Consider the following 17,034-nt stretch of genomic DNA (forward strand, 5'->3'; position numbering starts at 1 on the left):
CATTTAGTGACCAATACTGAAACCTCTTGGGCTCAAAATTCCAAAATCAGTTACTTGATTCACTGCTAGCGAAAAAAAAGCTGACTACAGTGATCTTAACTGTAATTCCATGAAAAATCAATGTTTTGAAAGAAGCAAATGTTATTAGATTGCAAAGAAGGAGAATGCTGTTAAATTCAAAGACAAAGTCCAAATGTAAACTGCAGTTGCGACTAACAATTTTACCTTGGTTTCCAGTCTTAGATAATTTCGGTGTGTTTGTCATCAAGAAGCTAACATCAATTTCATCTTCATGGCAGGCATTAGAATTCTAAAGTAGTAAAATGATTTTGCTATTATTATGTTATTATCATAACAAGATTTGTTTGAATATTGAACTAATTTACAGGCCTAATCCAAAGTATGTTCAGTCATATTTCAAATCCAAAACAATGTTTATCAGATTTTCGCATTCTTGCCAAAACAATTCCACTGAAAATAAAGTAGAATTATTTTGTAAAAATATTCCATTTTATCAACACAAGGTTGCATAAACTTGATTCTAAAATGAAGCAGATCTTAATTTCTCTTCATTGCATTCATGATGTATCTATTTCTGAAGTATAATGCATAAAACAGACAAAGACCGAATGTAGCAGAGCAATCTCATTTATAATGCCCATGCACTTTTCTTAACAAGCAGTGTGATTGGAGTTCACAGAAGTTCAGTAGAAAAACTGCAGTGCTTAACAATGGAGAAATGATGCCTGAAACAAACACCCATCTTCCTTCAGTCTCTTTTGAGATCAAGAGCTGATTCTTTATTTTATTAGGGGATTGATTACTAGACAGCATCACATTAGGTGCTTTCATATTGCCCCTAAAATCCAGTAATTAACATTGGCTCCAGTGTAAAAGTCTTACCTGCCTTTTCAGAACACCAATGCTGTAATGCCACAGGTTCCGATCCCTTTTGCACCGAGATGCCGGGTCCCTACACAACCCAGCTTTAAACATGGGTTGATGACTCACCAATTTACTGGGATCTCATTGTGAAAGCACCTATTGATGACCTAATTTGGTTAAACCAATTTCTATACATAGGATAAGGGAGTAATTAATATCCATAGAAAGCCCTAAGATTCCAACCATCTGTCTTGACAATGCCTTTTCCGACCCAGCTTTCTGTTAGAAGTCTATTATGCTAGCTTCTTCAGTTTTGACATATCTATTCTGAGTGCTTTAGTGCATATTCCTATTTCCTTAACTATGGTGTCTACTCATAGTAGTTGAAAGGCTCTCAATTACATTTGTCCTATTTCCCCAGGATGCCAACATTCATCCCATCCAGGTCACACTCTCTTTTCAAAAGATACTGGGTTTGAAGACATGCACCATCAGATTTAATGACAGTTTCTTCCCCACTATTATCATTCTATGACTAGACCACTGATTAGTAAAATTATATTACCCTTGGACTGTTTTAACTGTGTTTTTTCTCTGTAACACTTTGGGTATTTTGCACTAGCTATTCTGGTCAATGTTAGGGTAATCCTGTCTGGACAGAATGCAAAACAGTTTTTCACTGTTTCTTGGTACATATGTCAATAAAGCTTTTCAATTCAATTCACCCTCGTAATTTCTGAAAACTTCAAATCATTTTCAACACAAAATGCATCTTCCTTCCTCCTTCTCCTCTTTCAATAATCCAGAATTCTTGACTCTCTCATTTATGCTTCAATTTCCACCAACACTTTATCCCCTTCTCAAACCACCTTCCCATGCAATCACAAGATGCATATCCAATTTATTCCTTTGCTTCCTGTCATCCAGGAACCCAACAATTCTCCCAGATGAAGCAGCAATTTACTTGTACCTCTTGCAATTTTGTGGACAATTTAGGGTTGAGGAAATCACAGATAGAATAGGTAACCACTTTTGAATAGGCCTCCTTTCAGTCCACAAAAGATGACTTTGGACTTCTAGTTGCCATTATTTCAATTCTGCAAACCTCCAACGAAATCTATTTAAAGTTGAGGAACAGCATCTCATGTTTTGATTTGCCATGTTACAATTCCAATCCTCAACATTAAATTGGAAATTTTCATATAACCAATCTTTCTAATTTATGTAAAAACTGGCTGGTTCAATAAGAGGTCATCAATCCTTAACATTAACTGTTTTTCATTCAGTACAAATGCTGTCTGACATACTGAGTATTTCAGGTTTCCAGCAACTGCAGTATTTTGTATCCTACTGTGCCAACAGTATTTTTCTCACTCTCTGTTCCCATTCATTTCCATTAAGACTTCCTCCAGACATTTTAGCTATGATACATGTCTTTGCTGTTGTCAGCCAATACCGGGTTCATGTCATTTCCCAAGACTAACACACATTCCTATTGATTTGCCATGGCAACACTGTTACAGCGCCAGCAACGGAGTTCAAATCCGGCACTGTCTGTAAAGAGCTTGTATGTTCTCCCCGTGTCTGCATGGGTTTCCTCCGGATGCCCCAGTTTCCTCCAAAAACTTACCAGGGTGTAAAAAAGCAGCACAGGCTCATGGGCCAAAAGGGCTGGTTGCTGTACTGTATGTCTAGATTTAAATTTAAAATCTCTCCAACCTCCCTCTCATAACATAAAACTATTTTTGATTTCCAAATGATCCAAGCTCTGTTGAATGTTCAGCAACTTAAAATGTTAACTGTTTCTCTCCTGATAGATGTATCCCATCCTGCTGAATATTTCAGAATTTTCTGCTTTATTTTCAGATTTCTTATATTTTAAAGTTTTTTTTACTGTTATGTGCTCTTTTGGGTTTTGTACCCAGATTCTTCTGATGCAAATACAAAAGCGCTATAATTGAATGATGGCTGACATCTCAACGATCAAATAGTATTATTTTAATTATAATTGATGAGAGATAAATACTGTCAAATACTATCCAAAATATAAAAAAATAAATAATGCATTAAAATCTTTTGTCCATTTGGGAGGACAAATGTCTAATTTGAAGTAAGAGAAGGGCATTTACCCAGTCCTAATAATAACATGTCAATGTGGAATATTGTTTCCTACTACATTACACAAGAGCCACATTAGCTAACTGTGTGTCAGGTTAGCAACAGTTAAATTTTTGATTAATAAATAGAAAAGTGAATAATCTCCCACTGTTGGATGTATGATCTTGATTCTTTCATTTCTCATACCTGCATGAAAACATTTTGATTTACTACTTCTTGTGGTCTCACTGCAGATACAGGACCATAGTTTACTCTTGGAGGAATAAACAATTTGAAAGGATTTTCTTTAAAACCATCTCCAACCACTTTGGATTCCATTTTTCAGTGCCTGTCAAACAAAGGTCAAGAGTTTTAAATTTATAATCTTTAACAATTAAATTAAAACCCATTTTGCAATGTGCGCTACTTGCCAACCATAATGAATGGCTTTGATATTGTTGGATTTTTCAGCAGTTCTGCATGGAATTGCCAGCATTTGGATTTGTACATAATATCAAAAGGGGCATTCCATCAAACATTTCAATATCAGAATCAGAATTTATTGTCAAGAGCATGTCATGAACTTCAATTTTTTTGCGGCTCCATTATAGATGCAAAAATTGCTTAAATTACATTTTTATAAATAAAGTGAAGTAGTCCAACCAGAAATATGATGGCGGAGAGTAAGAAGCTGTTTTTATATCACTGTTCATCATCAGGCTCCTGTACCACCTTCCTAATAGTAGCAGTGAGAAGAGGGGATAACTTGGGTGGTGAGGGTCCTTGATAATAGAGATTGCTTTCTTGATTTCAGATCTATTGCTAGAGCACATACATGACATCATATACAACCCTGAGATTCTTTTTCCTGCAGGCGATTGGTTGTGTAAATAAAAACTGTGGTGTGGCAGCGCACATCAAACCGGCCCCGCTTGTATCGCCACGTGGCGGGGCAGCCATGGGGAAATTACATTGTCAGACGTTTCTCTCTGACTCCAGCATTCCTTCCAGCACGCACCCTGGGCAGCGATTATGACGTCAAAATGCACCAGATGACTGAGCTCATGCTGCCCTTATAGGGACCCACTGAATTTGAATAAAAGCAGTCGTTAACGACCCTCAATGTGGTGGCTGTGTTTCTTTCACTGCTCACACCGCCACAGTGGTGACCCCGACGAGCCCAGACATTTTTCTGGACCCAAAACACCATGGGTTCAGCAGAGATTAACGCTGTATCCATCAAGCTTCCCCACTTTTGGACTCACTGACCGAGAATGTGTTTCGGGCAGGCAGAAGCACAATTTCAACTCTGCAATATCTCCTCAGATGGCACGATGTTCTATCATGTCGTGAGCGCTCTGGACCAAGATACGGCATCAAGGGTGGACGACATCATCCACCAACCCCCAGCTATGGGCATGTACACCACCCTCAGAGACCCGCTGCTTGGAACTTTCGGGCTAACTCCTCAGCAACGGGCTTCCAGGCTCCTTCAGCTAGATGGGCTTGGGGATCATAGTCTGTCGGCGCTGATGGATGAAATGTTGGCCCTGGCGGAAGACCACAAGCATTGTTTTCTCTTCTGTCAGATATTCCTGGAACAGATGCCGGAGGACATCCAGCTGCTCCTCACAGATGAAGATTTCTCGAACCCAAGGAGAGCAGCAGACCGTGCAGATGACCTCTGGCACATGAAGAAGAACGAGGCAGGCCTCAACCAGGTGGCACGACCAGGATCCAGCCGACCACAAGCCGCTCCCAAGACCAAGCCGGAGGAGGGCCAGTCGACCTGGTGTTTCTACCACCAGCACTGAGTAGTGCAAGCCCAAAAGTGCCGCCAGCCCTGCGGGTTTCAGGGAAAAGACCAGACCTGCCACCGTTGATAGCTGCGACGGCTGGCCACACAACCAGCCTCCTTCATGTGACGGACAGATCCACCGGCCACCGATACCTGGTGGACACAGGGGCTGAGCTCAGCATCCTTCCCCCCACAGCATTAGAGACTTACACCCGATCTCAAGGTTCAACCCTGCGGGTGGCCAGCGGCTCCACCATCAGGAGCTATGGCACCCGCAAGGCACAGATCCAGATCAGGAAGGAGAAGTTCCACTGGAGGTCCATCCTAGCCTCTGTGGCCCCCACGTTATTAGGTGCCGACTTCTTCAGAGCTCATGGCCTACTGGTTGACATGAAGGACAAAAGGTTGGTCAACACCCGAACTTTCCACTCCACCTGACTGGATGCAGCAGAAGCCCGCAGGCCCGAAATCACTACCGTAGCTGCCGCCAAGGACGATTTCAATGAGATCCTCCACGAATTTCCCACCATCTTAGAGCCATGGTTCAATGCCGCCCTGTCCCAGCATGAGGTCTTCCACCACATCATCACACATGCTAGACCCAGACAGCTGCCACCCGAGAAGTTCCAGCAGGCAAAGGAGGAGTTCTCAAGGCTCCAGGAACTGGGAATCATCCGGTGCTCGGACAGCACCTGGGCATCGCCGCTCCACATGGTCCCGAAATCGTCCAAGGGCTGGAGACCATGCGGGGACTACCATTGGTTGAATGACACAATCACCCTCACATACAGGACTTCTCCGCCAACATCCATGGCACATGAGTCTTCTTGTGTACATGCAGACGACGTGGGTAAGATGGCCATTATCACCCCTTTCAGCCTCTTTGAGTTCCTGCATATGCCCTTCGGTCTAAAGAATGTGGTCCAAACGTTCCCACGCCTCATGGACGTGGTTGGAAAAGACCTGGACTTTGTGTTCATTTACCTGGATGATATTCTCATTGCCAGTTGCAACCACGATGAACACAGGGCCCCCTGCTGCATGATAGACCCAGATGGCTGCCACCCGAGAAACTCCAGCAGGCAAAGGAGGAGTTCTCAAGGTTTCAGGAACTGGGAATCATCCAGCGCTTGGACAGCACCTGGGCATCGCCGCTCCACATGGTCCCGAAATCGTCCAAGGGCTGGAGACCATGCGGGGACTACCATTGGTTGAATGACACAACCACCCCCGACAGGTACCCAGTGTCTCACATACAGGACTTCTCCGCCAACATCCAGACGATGTGGATAAGATGGCCATTATCACCCCTTTCAGCCTCTTTGAGTTCCTGCATATGCCCTTTGGTCTAAAGAACGTGGCCCAAATGTTCCCACGCCTCATGGACATGGTTGGAAAAGACCTGGACTTTGTGTTCATTTACCTGGATGATATTCTCATTGCCAGTTGCAGCCACGATGAACACAAACTCTTTGCCCAGCTGGCGGACTTCAGCCTCATGGTCAACACAGCCAAATGCCAGTTCAGCAAGGAGTCCCTCCAGTTCCTGGGGCATACCATTTTGGCGGCTGGGGCCATGCTGGTGCCAGAGAAGGTAGCGGCTGTTCAATGATTCCCCAAATTTCCAAGAGTTCACGGGGATAGTGAACTTTTACCATTGTTTCATTCCCGGAGCCACACACATCATTTGCCCATTGTTCGTGCTCATGGCCACCTAAGAAAAGACTTTATCGTCGTCAGAGGAGACGGACAGGGCTTTCCTCGTGACAAAGGAGGCTCCAGAGAGGCAGTGTGGGGGGATGGTTCTGGAACAGTGGCTCGATGGATAATGGCACCCGCTGGCCTTTTTCTGGACAAAAATGGAAACAACAAAGGATACCTGACAGCTGTGGCAGGGTTTAAATGACTTGCTACAAACACAAATTTGGTGTAGTAGGAGATGGCAATGTTTTTCTCCCAGATGAACTTGATGCCTTCTATGCCCGATTCGTCCATAAGAATAAGGAAGAACCACCTCTGTGCGCTCCCATGTCCCCTGATGATCCCATCTTCTCCATAACCCAGGATGACATGTGGGCATTCTTCAGGAGAATTAATCCAAGGAAAGCATCCGATCCAGATGGAGTACCTGGCTGAGTATTAAAAATTTGTGCAGACCAACTTGTCAATGTATTCACAGATATCTTCATCTCATCTCACAGGGTGTAGTACCAACTCTTTCAAACAGGTGCCTATTGTACCAGTGCCCAAAAGGAGTATGGTAACCCACCTAAATGACTATCAACCGAAGCACTGACTTCAACAGTGATGAGGTGTTAAAGCTTATCAGCTCCTGTCTGAGCAGTGACATGGATTTGTTCCAATTCTCATATCATACCAACAGGTCTATGGAAGCTGTCTTCTACATAAATCTTTGCAAAACACTTGGACAGCAAAGATGCATACATCAGGGTGCTCTTTACCAACTACCATTCAACACCATTATCCCCTCAAAATTGATCAGCCAACCCAAGACCTGGGACTGAACGCCCCACTGTATAATTGGATCCTGGAATTCCTCACTTCCAGACCACAATCAAGGAAGATTGTTAAGAACATCTCTGGCACAAACTCTGGAGCACCACAAGGTTGTGTTTGTAGCCCCTCGCTCTATTCTGTGTGGCTCGGTAATAACAGCAACACCATCGACAAGTTTGGTGACCATACCATGGTAGTGGGTTGGTGAGTCAGCATAACAGGAGGGAAATTGAACCCACACCATCAATGTCACCAAAACCAAGGGGCTGATTGTTGACTTCAGGAATGGAAAATCAGATCATTGGGTTGTATGTGATGTCTTGTATGTACAAATAAATTAGAATCTAAATATTTGGGTTTTCTTTGGTGTAGTTCGAAGTACACCTGACTGTTTCAGAGGGCAGGGAGCCCACAAAGTGAGCAGTCCTCATGGGGCCACAGCTCGTGTAGATGAATATTTCATTGTTAACAGAGAAAGTGTCCTCCAAGTCCTTTGTAAAAGCAACAGCTTTCACTCGCATCCAACGAACTGTGCGAAATATAATGCTAATTTTTCCCCACCAGCATTTCCAGTGCTCAACATCCTGGGAGGTTGCACGAGAAACGGTCCTTACTTCAAACTTTGAAATGGCGACCAAAATAATCTTCAGAATCGCTGTCTTAATATCGCTAAGGTGAAGGACAAGCGCCACATCGGCCTGCCCGCAGTCTCCCGATCCGGGACTGGACGTGGCCCCGCGCGCCCGGAGCCGGTTAACGGACCCCGAGGACGACCCAAGGAACATCGCTCGAGCGCCTCAACCCACTGCGCATGCCCGCGCCAACCGACCGACTCTCTCTCTCCCCCTCGGTGCAAGCGAGGTTCGTGCTGCGACTTTGGTTGAAGCGGAGCAAATCCTCCTGAATCTTTCCCACTCTCAGTAAGAAATGGACTCTATTCTGGAGTTTCTTTAGTTGTCGAAATACTCGCAGCAATTTCAAACATTCTCACCTTTGGAAAGCCAAGACAAATTAAATGGACCATTATTTGTGGCCAAGCAGAATCAGAATTTATTGTCAGGAACATGTCACGAAATTCGTTGTTTTGCGGCAGCGTCACATTTCTATAAACCACCTCACACTTTTTTTTTTAAAAAACGTGCAAGCAAAAGTCAAAGTCAGGCAGTGTCTGTGGTTCAATGTTCATTCAGGCAGCTCATGTCAGAAGGGGAAGAAGCTGTCCTGGTGCCACAGGGTGCTGGAAGAGGGCATGGCCTGCGTGGTTCGGGTCCTTGAGGATAGGGGCTGCTTTCTTAAGACATGGACCTTTTGTAGATGGACTGGTGTCCATGATGTCGCATGCCAAGTTAACAACTCTTGAGTTTTTTTTTTTCTTCTCCTAAGCTTAGCTCCTTTGTACCAGACAATGATACAACCAGCCAGAAAGCTCTCCACAGTACACCTGTGTGACATACCGAATCTGCACAAACTCCTCATAAAATATAGTCACTGGTGAGCCGCCTTGGTGATTGCATCAACGTGGAGGCTCCAGAACAGATCGTCGAAGATGTTGAAACCTGGGAATTTGATGCTTGACCCTTTCCACTGCCGAGCCCTCGATGACGACTGGTTCATATTCTCCTGACTTCCTCCTAAAGTCCACAATCATCTTGTGGGTTTTGCTAACTTTGAGTGCTGTTGAAACTGTACAAATAAATACCTAGTTACCAAGACCTACCAAAACTCTGAGAGGCTAAATAAAATGCACAAAACAAAGTATATTGGGAAAAAAATCAGATTTTTTTTTGCTGAAATGACCACAGCCTTGGGAACGTTAGCCTCAAATGATAAAAACAATCTGTCCTATTTCAAAATTGCAGGTACAAGTTTGTCATTCATAGCAATGCTTAACAAGAGCTGTTAGCATTGTATTCGAACAGCAAAGAATTTGGGGATGTTTATAATAGATCTTGGGAACAGAATTGTCATAAAGGGTTAAACTGTCTCTTGTAACTAGATTTTATATGAAATGATTTTCAAAATGTAAAAGAATAGAAATATATATGCAACAAAAGGTAACTTGTTGGATCATTCAAAGAGAATAAAAATCGTAACTTTACTTTCTTGCTGATGGCTTCTGGACAAAATGTCAACCATTCTCTTTCCAATGATGCTGCTCAACCCACTGAGTTCCTTCACCAATTTTTTTTAAAACTTTCAAAAAACTGGCTATTTACACTTGGGGATCATGCAGATTGTGGAAAGAGCTGAGTTCTTACTTTGCGTTTTCATCCAGAAGCTCCATAGTGCCTCCCCTATCACCATCCCCCAATCACCACTCAGCTACTATTCAGTGGAGGGCTCTTTACTAAACTGGAAGACAAAACTGGCTGCTTATAAGGAGGAGTGGTGTTCTGGAATTCCAATTCCTGCCTCCAGGAATTCTGGCTATCTGGAAAAATAGATATCCCTGTCAAATTCTTAAAAGACAGATAACTTTCAGATATAGGAAGTCCTGCGCACTACAGAATTTTCAGCAACCTTGTGTTTAACAACCATGACATGAATAGTGACTGGTTTTCTTCTCTGAGGACTCACCATTGTAGTGGGATCTGACTTTGAGAAAGCTCACTGAATTACATTGAGATGAAAATGAAAGTACCATATGAAAGTAACCTATGGATGAGATAATAATGACAAATAAATTCCTCTGAAACTCGTGTGATCTTCTGCCCTGTCATTCAATCTGATCGTGTCTGATCTAACTAAGGATTCAGCTCCATTCTGTCAGTTCCCTATGATCCTCTATCCTCCAAAATGTATCTACTATTTTTAATGTGTTAACCTCAATGACACCTTCTTCAGATAATTCTAAAAATTCACAACTCCCCACAAGAAGAAATTTCTATGATGTCAGTTTTAAATGACCAACTCTTTATCTTGTAACTATCTCTCCTTGTTCAAGATTCTTCTAGAAGTGAAAACCTCTTGATAACTACCATGTAATATCCTCTAAGAATTATGTATGCTTCATTCTCCTCAACTTCAAAGAATACAGAACTAAACTGTTTAGCCTTTCTCTATAGGACAGTCCACTCATCTCAGGAATAGCCCAACAAATCTCCTTTGAATTACCTTCTTTGCAATACTGTTCTCTCTGGAATAATACTCCATGTGTAGCCTCAACAATATCCTCTAAATGTAATAATCAATTTGTGCAAAAGAAATTAGGAAATTACTCTAAACAAGGTTAGAAGACCATACAAGCAATGGATTTCCTGTTGTCTAGTTTTGTAGTGACAGTACAAATTTCCTTTTGTTACATTTGGATCCATTTTATTGAGGAGTTAATTTTTATTCTTTTAATCACTCTGCATGAAACTCTCTGAGGATTGCATTGATTACTATTGTTTTCAATTAAAATTCAGAAGTGTATAATACAATAGTTTATTGAATATTCTTAAATCTAGCATTTCAAGATGTTACATATTCTTCAATAAACTTGACACAATATATGATTAAACAAACTGAAATGCATTTTGGTGATTTTTGTAATTTCATACTTTGCCCCAGTGTGTAATATATAATCATGTTAAAATTAAAAGGATTATAAGGATTTAAATATATTTAGGAAATACAACTCTCAAGGCTGATTTTTATATCAATTATTCTGATTATAATTTCTTATCAAACTCCCTAGACAGTTCTTTGCTTAAATGTGAATTACAACTTGTCTTAATTATTGATGGGGGCCATCTTTGTATTGAGTAAGAACAGATGCTTTACATAGTAAAAATATAATGACCAAGTGGCAAGCTGTTGGTCAGTATAATTAACAAAAGTTAGAATAAAGAAAACTTCAGTGACTTCCATTGATTTGACATAGCTGCTGACAGATGGAAATTTAAAATATTCCATCTTTAATTTTGTCATGAATTTGTACTACAAAATAGAAGCTTGGTTTCCATTTCATTGACCAGTCCAAAAATATGTAACAATGTTCTATTTTAATTTTCATTGTACATCCCAAATTTCACAGAGCAATGGTGCCAGTTTCTGATCCTTCATTTTCCAAGACATTAATACTTCTGAATGATTGTGGTTAAGAGTTCTTAGTTGAGTAAGTCGTCCCAAAAGTCGAGCAAAGCGCTGTGGACACTCGGGATGATGGATTTTGGAATACTTGTATAAAATCTCCAGAAGGGGCTCCTGTAATTTTTCTACACGTGTTTTATTCTTTAAATAGGGTCGATCTGCAGAAAAAAAGTCAAATGATTAACTATATCAGTAGAATTATTTTACAGCAACCATACAAGCACTGGATAGATATTAATCTTTCAGTGATTGCCTTGGAGAAGTGTCAATGAAAAATCTGACAGCAACTTTGGAAACGTGCCCAACATTACCCAATAATTATGGAAATAAGGGAAACCCCTTAAATGGGAGCAACTGATCTTTTTTCTGGAAAATACATACATAATAACCAGATTGAAATGTAAAAAAAAATTGTAAACACATGTTTCCTGTGTTATAATAAAATTGTTCATGTGAATAAAACAAACGATTCAGTGCTAAGCTACTACAAAAATTGTGGTTGCAAATAGACTACTTCGAAACAGCAAATTTTGTTCCTAGTTGTAACATGAATGTTGAAAATTGCAAAAAGTAGACTTGGAAAATTCTGTTTGTTGGGATTTAGAAGTAAATAGTACCCAATGCTATGTATCTCTTGAGTTTCCCACCAACAAATAAATTAATCATTCAAAAATTCCAGTGATTCTCATCTTAAATATGTACGTTTTGTTGCTCATGCTATTCAGTCAGTGAAGATTTTTTAAAAGGTGAATTGATGAATATGTGCAGTGATAAGCCAGAGTGGGCTCTAGAGTGCAAATTGATGAGATTAAAATAATAATTGCATCAGAATGTGGGTGAATGTACCACTGATCTGACATTTACTGAAGAGGTCTTCTGTTGTTGCATCTTTTTGTTCTGCAGACATACCTCTCCGTCAAAGAGGAAAGTAATTGATATTTGACTCCTTACAATACTAGTATGATAACAAGAAATGCTTCACTGAATTTTGCAGTTATTTTGCCACATCTATTATCCATGTTTCTTCTCTGTTCTTCATCCAGGTCCAGAATCCATGATCATAGATCTAAAATTGAGTCAATGGCATCTTCATGATACTCAGAGCCCATCCAGTGAAGAAACCAGTGACTGTTTCTAAGAAACTTTTACATCTTCCACATGCTGGTGGCCTCTTCCAGAGTGGCAGGTGGTTAAAATTTAGTCCTATGTCTTTCCTTTAAATTCCAATAGTATAAGGACAAATTAATTAATGGAAATTCTTTTCACTAATTATACCCATATGTTTAATCCTTTTATTCGTCTCAAAATAACTTCCAATTCCTCTAACTGCATTAGAATCAGTGCTGAATTATATTCCTCAGCCAACTTAATTGGTAAATACTTTTTTTACCTGAGAAAAGAATTGTGGTTGCAGAAAGTAAGGCATATTCAGTGTCTGTCACATTCAGTTCCCCCATACTTCTGTAGAAATCGAACATTGGTGTGATAAATTCTTCAGCAATACCTGATTACATGGAGGAGGATCATTAATATTTCTGAATTCACTTCAACAAAAATGCATATGATTCATGATAAATTTGGAATTCTTGCAAATGTTATAAATGAATAAAAGTGAATTTAAAGGGACTAAACATAGTTAATCAAAGATTGAAATTTGCAGCATCTTAAGACTATAAATATGTATTTAACGAAGTGGAAATGTAATCAAAACTTATAAGTACTGCAGTTTATCCCACTTTTATTCAGGTGTTCATTCAGAATTAATGAAATTATTTTCTATATTTATGTCACAAATTGAGTTATAGCAAAGATAAAGGGGAGCTATTTTCCTTTTGTTTGATCTGAAAAATTATACATCAGTAATATCATCATGAAATAGTACAGCACATTAAGGCCCTTTTGTCCATAATGTTGTGCTGGCCTGTATAGACCTGCTCTGCAATCAATCTAACCCTTCCTTCCCTCACAATCCATAACCACCTCCACCCGCCATTTTTCTTACATCCACATCCCTTAAGAATCTCTTAAATGTTCCTGCTGTATTATCCTCAACCATTACTGCTGGCAGTGTATCACGATTGTGGTCATTCATTATTTTGTGTATATTTTCATTGATTGGACAAATAAGGATGTGATAGGATTAAATTTAGGAATTTTTTTTCTTGTTGCTTCTCTAAACATGATGCCAGGAAACTCATTGTGGAATGAGTGGCTGAGAATTCCCAAGGAAAGCATCAAGACCCTGCTGTGATGGGAAATGTATTGATTTTTTTAAAAAGTTTTATTTTCACCTATCTATGTCAAATATTTAGTGAGAGGAGAATGATGTACCTGTAAGTAAAGACTAGGTATATAGATAAAAGAGTTAAGAATTGTCTTGATATTAGACTCGCTGTTCTTAATACATGTCATATGGACTAATTCTAATGAACTGAGGAAATTAAAATTCAGATTAAATAAAAATTAATCTCCATGCTTTCCCTACATTCATCAAGGAAATCAAAATGAAATGTGTATTTGGTGTGTAATAATTGCCTTCGCCTCAATTATTGCATCCCTGTAATAGTATACAAGCAGATGGTACCTAATGACCGATTTGGAACTAAAATCGAGATCTCATCCACATTGGACTGCTCCATCATAACAGATGGAATATGCTCCTCAAAGCATGGGTTGGGACAACACCCAGGAAGTGTGGAATAGTTATCAGTATCTGTTGAACAAACAAAAGAATAATTTACCATAGAGAGTTATTGACAGCTATGGCTCAGTCATACAGCAAAGGCAAGATAATCCATGACATATTCAGAAGTACAATATCATTTTATTTTATACATTAGCAAATATTTAAATGTCACTGCAAGCAAAGCAATTCAGAATTGAGGGAAATTAAATAATTTTTTCTAATTTATTTAACTTAACTCATTTCACAAGACAGAATAGATTCCTAATTAATAGATACAATAAATTATTCCACTATTTTGTTTAGTAACCAAGGTTTGAAATTGAGTGATTCAAGTCAGATAGATTGAACTAAAATGAGATGGGCACAAGAGAATGGTCCATTGGTATGGTAATATATAAATTAAAGGATTTTTATTTTTTTTTTAAAAATCAGCTTAATTGCAGACAAGACTGACTAAATTTCAGAAAATATTAACTTTTACTTTACAGTGGTCAATTGCTAAAATCTGTATTTTGAATATAGTTTATTCCAGTTTTGGACCTGAAATGTCAACTGTTTGCACTTTTCATGGGTGCTGCTTGACGTACTGAATATTTCAGCATTTTCAGTTTTTATTCCCTTTCACTTACTGCAAATGATTGTGATGTTTTAGCTCTACCTGTTGTCCTTCATCAGTCTTCCGTGAAGACTGGGAATGAGAGGTATGACAATCAAATGCTAATGGTCCAAATATTTGGGTTCTGGTTTTCTTCTTCTCATGCTTGTTCGAGGGGCAGCATTTTTTAAGACTTGGCCTAATCCACCCCAGGATCTCTTAAACCCAGTGACTGCCCCTGTTAGTGGTGGAAGAGGGAAGAAAAAGTTAACTCTGAATCCCTCCATTTTAATTATTTTCTGATAGCTTCTGATCTGAGCTTCTATCCAAAATAGAAAGGGAAAGAGATTTTTGTATGAATTTTTGAGTCCTTAGAACATCATGTGTCAGACCATGAGTGTGAGACCTGAAATTGCAGCCTGCTGCAGTAATGATCTACTCATGGACCTGGGGGTTCAAGATCATACCTCATTAAAAGTGGCCATAGAACTATAGGACACTACAGAACAGAAACAAGCGCTTTGGCCATCTCATCCATGCCAAACTGTTTATTCTGCCTCATCCCATCAACCTGCACCTGGATCTTAGCTTTCCACACCCCTCCCATCCATGTACCAATCTGATTTTCAATGTCAAAATCTAACCTGCATTCACCACTTCCGATGGCAACTCGGTCCACACTATCACCGCCCTCTGAATGAAGTTCCCTTAAATATTTCAGCTTTCACCCATGTCATCGAGTTCTTGTTTCACCCAACCTCAATAGATAGCATTTACGCTATCTATACTCAACATAATATTGTATACCTCTATTAATTCTCCCCTCCTTCTCCAGAGAATAACATATTCAACCTTTTATAACAACCCAGCTCTTCAAGTCCCAGAACATCCGTGTAAATTTTCTCTGCATTCTTTCAATCTTTCCTGTAGGTAGGTAGGTGTTTATGAAGACCAATGTGCCAAAAGCTTTCTTTACGATGCAATCTACCAGTGATGTCAGTTTCAAGGAATTATGTATCTGTATTCCCAGATCTCTCTGTTCTGCCACAGTCTGTAGTGCCCTAACATTTACTGTGCAAGTCCTACCCTGGTTTATTCTCCCAAATGGCAACACCTCACACTTGTCCACAATAAATTCCACCTGCCATTTTATAGCCCATTTTTTCAGTTGGTCCAGGTCCTGCTGCAAGTTTTGAAAGCTTTCCTCATTGTCTGCTACATCCCAATCTTCATGTCATCTAACATTTGCTGATCCAATTTAACACGTTATAATTTCAGATCAATGATATAGATGACAAACAAATATGGACACAGCACGAATCCCAAAGGTACACAACAATTCATAGGCCTCTATTCCGAGAAACAATCCTCTACCACCACTCTGGCTTCTCTCACAAAGCCAATATCTAATCCAATTTTCTCCCTATCCTGGATGCCTTCTTGACCTACCTTTCATGCAGGACTTGGTCAAAGACCTGACTAAAATTTATGTAGACAGCATTCACTTCCTTCCTTTAATCAACTTTCCTGGTAACCTCCTCTAAAAACTCAAGATTGGTTAGACATGGCCAACCATGCACAAAGCAGTGTTGTCTATCCCTAATCAATCCCTGTCTATTCAAGTACGTATATCTGGTCTCTTAGAATACCTTCCAACAATTTACCCATGACTGATGTCAGGCTCACTGGCCTATAATTTCCAGGATTATTGCTGGAACCTTTCTTAAACAACAGAATAACATTAGTTGTCCTGCAATCCTCTGGTATCTCACTCATAGCTAAGGACATTTTAAATACCTCTGCTCAGGCCCTACAATTTCTTCCCTAGTCTCCCTCAAGATTTGAGCAAATATCTTGTCAGACTCTGGGGTCCTATCCACCTTTATTTGTCTCAAGACAGCAAACACTTCTTCCTCTGTAACCTGTATAGGTTCTGTGACCTCACAACTGTTTTGCCTCATTTCTGAGAACTCGGTGCCCATCTGCTGATTTCCTTCTTTGATGTTTTCTTGCATTTCTTATACTGCTCAAGAACTGCATTTGTTCAGTGCTGCCTATACCTGCCTCACCTTTCCTTCTTAACCAAGGCTTCAATATCTTTCAAAATCTAAGGTTCCTTATTCCTGTTAGTCTTGTTTTTAATTCTGAAAGTTTCACTTTTGAAGGCCACCCACTTACCAAGCACACCTTTTTACAGAAAACAACCCATCCCAATTCATATTTACCAGTTCCTTTCTCTTTTCATCAAAATAGACCTTCCTCCAATTTGAAATTTCAACCTGAGGACCAGATGTATCCCCTTCCATAATTATCTTGAAATTAATGGCATTACGATCACTAGATCCAAGGTATTCCCTTACAAACACTTCGGTCAGCTGCCCT

The 17,034-nt window shown here is 40.0% G+C and overlaps 2 protein-coding genes and 1 long non-coding RNA gene across 9 annotated transcripts in view; 1 reads left to right on the top strand and 2 right to left on the bottom strand.

Moving 5' to 3' along the window:
• The window catches only part of sycp1 (synaptonemal complex protein 1), a 207,880-nt gene extending 199,816 nt beyond the window's left edge, over positions 1 to 8,064 (bottom strand). For 2 of the 3 annotated variants that reach the window (XM_069941423.1, XM_069941422.1), the window contains exons 1-3: positions 7,912 to 8,064; positions 3,190 to 3,331; positions 226 to 310 (exon numbers count right to left, since the gene is read on the bottom strand). In XM_069941423.1, the coding sequence (XP_069797524.1) occupies positions 226 to 310; positions 3,190 to 3,321 (217 nt within the window). In that variant the 5' untranslated portion in view covers positions 3,322 to 3,331; positions 7,912 to 8,064. The remainder of the gene's footprint in view (positions 1 to 225; positions 311 to 3,189; positions 3,332 to 7,911) is intronic. The other variant, XM_069941421.1, reaches the window with a different exon arrangement.
• LOC138764951 (uncharacterized) overlaps positions 8,045 to 17,034 on the top strand; it is a 143,425-nt gene continuing 134,435 nt past the window's right edge. The window contains exons 1-2 of the long non-coding RNA XR_011358382.1: positions 8,045 to 8,217; positions 12,415 to 12,557. This is a non-coding gene — a long non-coding RNA (uncharacterized lncRNA). The remainder of the gene's footprint in view (positions 8,218 to 12,414; positions 12,558 to 17,034) is intronic.
• The window catches only part of LOC138764947 (bile acid receptor-like), a 139,529-nt gene continuing 133,277 nt past the window's right edge, over positions 10,783 to 17,034 (bottom strand). For all 5 annotated transcript variants that reach the window (XM_069941429.1, XM_069941428.1, XM_069941432.1 and 2 more), the window contains 3 exons: positions 13,956 to 14,084; positions 12,762 to 12,875; positions 10,783 to 11,529 (listed from right to left, as the gene is read on the bottom strand). In XM_069941429.1, coding sequence (XP_069797530.1) covers positions 11,291 to 11,529; positions 12,762 to 12,875; positions 13,956 to 14,084 — 482 coding nt within the window. In that variant the 3' untranslated portion in view covers positions 10,783 to 11,290. The remainder of the gene's footprint in view (positions 11,530 to 12,761; positions 12,876 to 13,955; positions 14,085 to 17,034) is intronic.

The sequence above is a fragment of the Narcine bancroftii genome, chromosome 5 (assembly GCF_036971445.1).
Source record: "Narcine bancroftii isolate sNarBan1 chromosome 5, sNarBan1.hap1, whole genome shotgun sequence".
NCBI classification, from domain to species: domain Eukaryota; kingdom Metazoa; phylum Chordata; class Chondrichthyes; order Torpediniformes; family Narcinidae; genus Narcine; species Narcine bancroftii.